Below are 8,015 nucleotides of genomic sequence, written 5' to 3' on the forward strand. Positions count from 1 at the left end.
TTCTGAGACGAGGACGAGGTGGGTGTGAGGGGAAGGGTGTGGGGGCTTGGGGTTAAGGCGAAGGACTGGGGGTGGAGTGTCGCAGGGTGAGGGATCCGGTGTGACGAAAGACAAGTCCCTCCCGGTTTTCTTCCGGACCATCTCCCCCCCTCCCCCTTTTCCAAAACCCCCTATGAGCCGGAAACTTTCCCGCCTCCAGGGAACACTAAGCCAACCCGGAGGCAGCCTCCATATGACGTCACGGGTTGCCACGCGGACTGCCACGCCGCTCCCGCGGGCCTAGCATGTTGGTTGAGCTGTTGGAGCCAGGAGGGCGGCGCTGACACCAGGTCCCTAGCGCCCTGCCCTACCAACCCAAGAGCTAAATCCAGAGAGAGGAGGAGTGAGATTCAGAGAGGGAAGACAGAAAACCAGGGAAGGAGGCTAGAGACCCAGACAGAAAAGGAAGCAGGGAGAGGGCGGGGAGGAACTCTAGTCGTCAGGAAGAGAGACAAAAATTGAACTGAACCACCAGCGCCTGTAGCTCAAGCCCCTTACCCTGGCCTTCAAGGCTTAGCCTGGTCTGACTCTGCCTCTTCCATCGTCTGTCTCTCCCCTCACTGTCCCAGTGTCCCTGAGGGCCAGCAGGCCCCGGTGGACCGACAGCATTGCAGTCCTTGACAAAGGGTCCAAGGAGATCCGTCTACCTTGATTTGTTTCGTTTATTTTATTCCACACTTGGCGGGATGATCGTTTTTTTGCAAAAGGTACATCATTTGCAAGAAGTGGCCTATGGAGGACATTTTGTCTCCCACAAGCCCCTCCCACCCTGGCCCCCACTCCAAGGTGAGGGGACTGTCCTCTTGAGGGCAGGTCCCACCCAGCCTGGGCTCTGCTACCAGCTGTGCACCCTGCAAGGACCTTTTCCTCTCTGGGTCCGTGATACTCCTTTTTATCTTCCTCCTTGACATCCGTGGGTGGCGGGGTGGATTTCAGATGTATGGAAGGCCTGTGGACGGTGCTGCAAGGGACTTTCGCGATCTTCCTCCTCCTCTCCCCTTTCACAGAAGGGACAAATGAGGCCCAGAAGCAGTCTTTGACCCTAGATCCCCCAGCCATCCAGTCTCAAGGACCTGGCACTATGGGTCAGCCACAGCCTTTTATACCCCCAGGGGTTCTCATCAGAGCTCCCACTGTTCATCTGCCACTTCACACCAGGGATGGAAATGGAAATGGTTGGGGGCCAAGGAAACTGAGAGAAACCAGAGGTGTATGACAGCCAGAGGCGGTGGGGTCCCCCACAGATTGGAGAACAGAAGCCAATTGTGTGGGGGGAGGTGCCACCCTGCTCCAGCCTCTCCACACTGAAAAGCCTGCCCATTGTCGCTGGATTGTGCAGTTTTAAGTGAAGGATTTTGCAAAATCTCCCTCTACTGAAATGTCAGCTAATTTGAATCCCCCCTCCAAAACAACCTAAACAGAATTGTTGCAGTGAACTAAAGACAATCTCACCGAGCAGGGGGGAGGGGCCTGATTTGCACCGCGAGGGGCAGGGGATGGGGTGGGGAGTCATCAGTTTGAGACCCCTTATTAAAAATGACATGGGGGGAGGGGCAGGCAAGATCACCCATAAATCTGCTGAATGGCCAGAATGACCCCCCCCCCCCCCCCCCCCGCATGGCCCTACGGAGGACGCCATGACAACTCAGGGCTACAGGTTGGGTCCCCAAAAGGGCATATCGGGTGGAAATCCTGGGGTGGAGGAGCAGATGTCATTGGAGGATCCCAGACAGATGAGAGGACCCCAGAGGTGGCCGGGACAAGACAAGGTTCACCGAGGTACTCCCAACCCCCTCCCCCCCACAGGACAAGAGTGTTTTCAGACATGACCAAAGGATTCCAGGGCCATCCTAGCTGTGACTGGAGAATTCCAGACATAAAAAAGTGATAGCAGGGTGGTTCCAGAGCATTAAGGGATCTCAAAGATGACCAAGGGATTTGAGGGGACAGACAGGACAACAGTCACAGCTGGGCACAGAGATCCGAGACATGATAAAGGTGACCCAGAGGTCCCAGACATAACTAGGAGATCTCAGGTTTGACAGGAAGGAACCAGAAGTGAGCAGGGATCCCAGAGAGACCCTGGACAAGGCTTAGGGGTGCTGGCAGCGCCCCCTCCTGGTGTGAAGATTTGTGGGCTCACCCTCCCTCAGATGAGATTGGGGGGTCTCAAACACACAAGAGGTCTCAGAGGGGTCCCCAGCCTGGTCAGAGGACTTCCGACATCACAAGGGGATCCCAGAGAAGCTCTTGGGGTTCTGGAAGCACTGCCCTACGCCTCCACACAGACACATTGTATAGTCGCCTATGGGTCCTGTGACCCAAGCCATGCGGATCCTGGGGATCCTGGACATGACAAGGAAATCCCAGAGGGGCCCTGGGCAGGGCTTAGGGATTATGGCAGCCCCCCCTCCACCCCAGTGTTGGGGGATCCACAGGTCCTATGACCTAGGGTGTGGGGACACCAACGTGACACCGGCGGGGAGCTCCTGAGAGCTCCGAGAGCCCCCCTCGGGCTCAGGCCCGGCGGACGGCGGGCAGCAGCGCACTGTCAAACTGGTAGGTGAGCTTGCGCTTGACCTTGCGGATCTCTCCAGTCTTGGCGTAGTTGCGCAGGGCACGGGCCAGCTTCTGGTAGGTCATGCGCTTGCGGTTGCCCTTCTGCTGGCCCCAGCGGCGCGCCAGGAGCTCCTTGTGCTTGGAAGAGAACTGGAAGACACCGGCGCCTGGCTCCACCCACCACACGCACTCACGCATGTCGCCGCGCGTCAGCAATCCCAGCAGAAACTGGTACAGGCGCAGCTTCTTACGGGCTCCTGCAGCGGGTGGGGGCGCGTTAGGGGAGGTGTCCTGTGGGCCCCGCCCCCACGCCCACCCTGCTCCCGCCAAGTCTCAGCCTCCCCAGGGACAGAATGGGGGTAAGAAAGGTGGCTGTTAGATACACCTGCCTGAGTCTGTCTGTGCCCCTACCCGGCTGAAGCAAGTCGCTCTACCTCCCTGAAGCTGTTTCCCCAGAACCCTCATCGTCCTTCCGTGCTTTCTTTTTCAGTATCTGCTCCTAGCCTATGCTGATGGCCAGCGCATAGTAATACATATTTGTTGAGCCCATGGGTGAGAGAAGCTGTGAAATGGGTTGACCTCTAAGTGATCCTCTAAGTCTTATAACAGAGAGCTAACTGGTGGTGAAGAGACATGGAGTGGGTTTGAATCTGCCTGGCCTTTTCTCCAGCTCTGGGTCTCCCAACCTGTCAGCCCCAGAGGAACCCGGATCCTGGGAGAAGTCAGGGGGTCTGACTCCTGGGCTCCTACAAGCAGTAAGGATCCCACAGAGCTGGGGAGGGGTGGTCATAGTAGGGCACTGGATACAAGAACCCCACCTCTGCCATTTCCCAGTTGTGTGACCTTGGGGTGGTGACTGAACGTCTCTGAGATGGCATCTCCTCAGCTGTAAATGAGACTAATGCATGTGTGTGTTTGTTTTACTTTTACAAACTTTGTGTCAGGCGCGTGCCAGGCACTTTACGATTATGAGCTCATTTCATCTTCATCATAACCCCAAGAGACGGGGTGATAGTGATGACGCCCATTTTACAGATGGGAAACTGAGACCCAGATAAAGTTCCTAATGATGCCAACTTCCCAGGGGTTGTGCATAATGGATGCTGGGCCATGGGTTGACTAGATGGGAGTCTAGTGATTATTTCTGTTGCTATGGTGTGAATAATGATGGTGAAGACTTAGTGGGAGCTCACTCGGTGCCAAGTGCTGCTATCTCATTTACATGTATTCTCCTCCTTAATCCTCTCAACCACCAGTAATAGACACTCTTACTGTCATGCCCACTGTACAGATAGGAAACCAAGGCACAGAGAGGTAGATAGAGGCCCATGCCCAAGGTTACACAGCCAGCAGGTGGCAACCTGGGAACTGCCCTCAGCACTGGAGTATTGTAGGTACTTGGGAAGCCATGGTCCTTTAGTTCCCTCCTCCCATCTACAGTTGGAGTCTCCCCACCCCACTTGCTCCCACATACCTGCCTCGGATCCCCTCCCCTCGGGGCTGGTCACAAGGGCCTCATCTGACTCGCTGTCTGAGACCTCCAGGGGGGGACTGTCCAGCAGGAGGTCCTCTTCTTCCGACAGCACGGGGCTGGGATATGGGGCATATGCCGGGGGGCCCAGGGTCTGTGGAAGGTCAAGGTCATCTGCAGTTTGGGGGCCCCCTTTTCTCCCTCCCTCTGCTCCTGTCCCTTGACTTCTTCCTCCCAGGCCCGTGTGGTCCCTCCCAGCTCTGTTTACAGCCTGCACCCTGGCCTCAGGGCTGATCTCCAGCGTGTGGACGGGACACTGGACCACGTCCATGAAAGCCTGCCCCACACAGATAACGGGGCGTCTCTGGTGCCTCTTGGCTCATGTCTGTTCCTCTGTTGGCTGGTTTGTGCAATGCAGTAATAACGGTACTCAACCTCAGAGGGAGGACGGAGTTAATACATGCACAGGTTCTAACGCAGGGCCTGGCATCAGCAAACCTCAATAAAATGATGGGGATTTCAATTGTCTTCCTGCCCCTTACCTGGGTGGTGAAGTCCTCAGTGGGGTATGCTGGGAAGCTGGGCCCCGGGGCCTCTATGCTGGGTGCAGGGTCGAGGCTCCCTGAAGGGCTGTAGGTTGAGGGTCCGTAACAGAGCTGGACACCCTGGGGGTGGCCAAAGGTAGCCACGGCAGGGTCGAAGGCTTCATAGGAGGAGGGAGGGACAGCTGGGGCCTCAGTCCAGCCCCACAGGGAGTCTGGGGAAAGGGCACTGAGTCAGAAGCCAGGAGGTCTGGCCTCAGCCCCCTCCCACTGGAAACCCCTGGCACAGAAGGGCCATTGTGGGTCTTGCAAATCTCTCACCCTAGGATTTGCATGGGTGAGCAGGTGGGTGGGAGAGGAAAGGGAGGAGGCTGGAGGCCTGGGCTAATCTTGACCTGCTGTGTGAGGGGACAACTTCCCCTGGGCTTCAGCTCCCCCATCTGTGAAATGGGCCCAAGGGGCAGGTGTGGGGGTGCTCAGGCAGGGTCACTCACCAGGAGCCCCTTCTGAGTCAGAGTAGCTGGGATGTTTGCAGCTGTCCAGGTCGTAGAAATTTCCATCTGGGTACTGAAGAGGGGGAGACAGAGGGGTCATCCAGGCTGCAGGGAGCCCCCACGCTCACCCTGGACCAGCAGGGAGACTCCAACAGGGACGGGGAGAGGAGACAAGAGGCTGGGACAGGAAGAGAAAAAGAGAGACACAGGAACTCAGAGAGAAACACAGAGAGAAAGACGGACACAGAAAGACAAAGTGAGAGGTGTAGAGAGACACAGAGACTAGTCACCAGAGACAGAGGCAAAGAGAGAGATGTACAGAGATACAGAGAGAAGAGACAGAAGCAACATGGCAGAAACAAAGACCCAGAGAGAGTCAGAAGGAGAGAGACACACAGTAGCCAGTCCCCGCTAAGATTGTGGGCTCCCCGGAACCGCAGCTCCTCCCTGGTACACAGGCGACACATTATCATGCCGGGGAGGTATGGAAGGATTTCCCAGCGTTGCCTGCCTGGCGGCAGGAGGGTGAAGGCTGATAGGGTAGAAGGACTCTCGCTGAGGCAAAGTCTCAGTGCTTCCTTTATCCACCTCCATATCGCTTCATGTCTCACTTTAGCAGTTAAAGTCTTGTAAAGACTAAAGCGAGGTACAACCACCTCGATAACCCTGCCATCTCACTCCTACCGTAGTTATTTACCCAAGAGAACTGAAAACGCATGTCTACCGAGCAGCTTTATTAGTCGCCCCAAAGGGGAAAGAGCCCCAGCGCCTGTGGACAGGAGAATGGACACACTAACTGGGGTGCGGTCCTGTGACGGAGTACTAAACAGCCAGGAAGGAAGCTAGACCCCAAAGGGACACGCTGAGTGATCACCTAATGGAAAGTTCAAAACTGGGCAAGACTAGTGCGTGGTAGAAAATATCAGAGTGGGGATCGATGGATCGATGGGAAAGGCACGTAAGGGAATATCCTGGGGTGATGGAATGTTCTGTCTTGGTCTAGTTAGTGGTTGCACAGGTACGCGCTTAATGTAAACCTCACTGAGCTGTACACAAGATGTGTCACTTTACTGACTTGGAAGTTATGCCTCAATTTTTTTAAAAAAGCAAACTCATCACATTGGAGGAGGGAGAGGCACCCGAAAGGGGTGTCTTTCAAGGCCACGAGTGAGTATTTTTTCTCAGCTTGGACTGTGGGTTTTAGGTGTAGTATCCTGTGTATCGGATATATTACAGATCACATTTTTGAAAACATAAAGCAAAGAGAAGGAAGTAAGGAATAAATAAATGTGCTGAGTGTGGGATAGACAGAAAGAGAAAGTCAACGATACAAAGATCCCCACATCCCAAGGAAGTGGACCCAGAGACTGAGAGAGGGAAAAAGATATTAGAAAAACATCTGTGATGGAGATGATGGGGGGAAGTGGGCGGAGGAGAGTGGTGGGAGACACAGAGGGAGTCAGAAAGGCAAAGTGACAGGAAGGAGCAGAGAGGTAAACTGAGGCAGGGAGGTCACAGTGGGCCACGTGAGTCCCCCCACTCCTCTCTGGTCCGCAGGACCCCAACTCACCAGACAGCTGAAGTATGGCCCGTCGAGCCTGGAGGGGGAGAGACACAGGGGCATGTCAGGGGTGCCTTCAGCCACCTGTCTTGAAGTGGTTGGGGGGCCGGTGGGAGGGAGGCGGCTGCAGCTGTGACCACTGCAGCCTGTCCGCTATGTGTTCATGTGTGAGATCAGCCCCACCACACTCACCCCTACTCCCCCATTGGGACAGGAAGTGAGGGGTGGGGGCCAGGCAAATGTCCCCCCTCCCCTGGGATTTGCATAACCAGAGGCTGTGGGGGGGGCAGGGAAAGTGAGGGAGAGAAAGTCCCCAGAGAGATATGGGTGCCAGTGGGCGAGTGGGGGCAGGGAGGGAGCCTTTGTTAGCCAGTTGGTCAAATGTGTCCACCATGGAACAGAGGAGATGGAGAGATGCCTGGGCAGAGATGGGGAGACAGAGGGAGACTAGAAGGGGGAGTAAGGAGAACATGTGGAGACATTTACAAATGGATGCAGGAAGTATTTACTGAGCCCCAGAAATAGAGACATGGGTGGGGGAGACACTGGGGACAGGAGAGAGAACACAGTCAGATAGAAAATTGGAAAGTGGCTGAGACAGACAGAGGGAGCAAGGGGTAAAGAAAGGCCCCGAAACATAAAGATGAGGCAGGAAGCAGAGAGAAGCAGACACAGTGAGCAGGACCCAGCGGGACCATGGGAGAGACAGAGATGGATCCCCCCTGGGAGAGACATCAGCTGTGGGGGAGAGAGGCAAGCCCCCCATGGAAAGGAGGTCCCTGGGGTCCAGGGGAGACAAAGACGAGCTGGAGGAATCGGAGGTGGGAGGGGACAAAAGAGACCCAGAAGGGACAGGAGTCAGCGTGGACCCCCACAGTGGAACTAAGACCACTGCCTGGGGGGAGCCCCGCAGAGGGGAGGTGTGGGCCAGGGTCCCGAGTGCAGGTTTAGGGGCCCCACTCACTGTGCAGCCTCCAGGGCGAGCATGATGGTGCTGGGCTGGGTTTGCTGCCGGCTGCAGCCACCACCCCTATTTATACCTTGGCCCAGCCCCCTGGGGGGCAGGGGTGCCAGGAGCTCAGCCCTCCTCAAAAATCCCCTCAGGGAGGGGGTTAGGGGAGGGGGCTGGATTGCACAACCTCTTGGTCACATGGTGGGGAGGGCGGGCCCAGGAGCTGCCTGGATTTGGGGATCCCCAGTTGGGAGTTGGGGGTGACTCTGAGGGGTAGAGATGGGAGGGGCACTGAATTTGGGAGACGCTTAAAAATAAAGGAGGGGCCAGGGGGTCCTTGGTCAGTGAAGTGGGGTCATAAATGGAGGGGGGAGGTGTTTCTGAAGAAAACCCAGGC

At 56.1% G+C, this 8,015-nt stretch overlaps 1 protein-coding gene across 2 annotated transcripts; it reads right to left on the bottom strand.

Annotated features, from left to right (window-relative positions):
• Nucleotides 1-683: 683 nt before the first annotated feature.
• SPIB (Spi-B transcription factor) lies at nt 684-7,706 on the bottom strand. Of its 2 annotated transcripts, XM_019741479.3 has the most exons (6): nt 7,631-7,706; nt 6,676-6,703; nt 5,106-5,178; nt 4,612-4,826; nt 4,073-4,223; nt 684-2,855 (listed from the first exon to the last, which is right to left on the bottom strand). In XM_019741479.3, exons 1-6 carry the CDS (start codon nt 7,651-7,653, stop codon nt 2,557-2,559), a joined length of 789 nt encoding a protein of 262 aa, XP_019597038.1. In that variant the 5' UTR covers nt 7,654-7,706; the 3' UTR covers nt 684-2,556. The 2 variants fall into 2 exon arrangements, with proteins under 2 accessions (XP_019597038.1, XP_019597037.1); XM_019741478.3 differs by lacking the exon at nt 7,631-7,706 and having other exon boundaries at nt 6,676-6,868.
• Between the last annotated feature and the right edge of the window lie 309 nt (nt 7,707-8,015).

Source organism: Rhinolophus sinicus, chromosome 8, assembly GCF_057876585.1.
Source record: "Rhinolophus sinicus isolate RSI-liver-muscle chromosome 8, RSI-T2T, whole genome shotgun sequence".
NCBI lineage: Eukaryota > Metazoa > Chordata > Mammalia > Chiroptera > Rhinolophidae > Rhinolophus > Rhinolophus sinicus.

What these genes read in the sequence shown, in the direction of transcription:
- SPIB (XM_019741478.3), bottom strand. Translation starts at nt 6,729, where the DNA reads ATGCCCCTGTGTCTCTCCCCCTCCAGGCTCGACGGGCCATACTTCAGC. An exon ending in TGACTCAGAAGGGGCTCCTG is followed by an intron (nt 4,827 to 5,105) that starts GTGAGTGACCCT and finishes CCCTTTCCCCAG; the next exon opens with ACTCCCTGTGGGGCTGGACT. An exon ending in CTGAGGACTTCACCACCCAG is followed by an intron (nt 4,224 to 4,611) that starts GTAAGGGGCAGG and finishes GACCTTCCACAG; the next exon opens with ACCCTGGGCCCCCCGGCATA.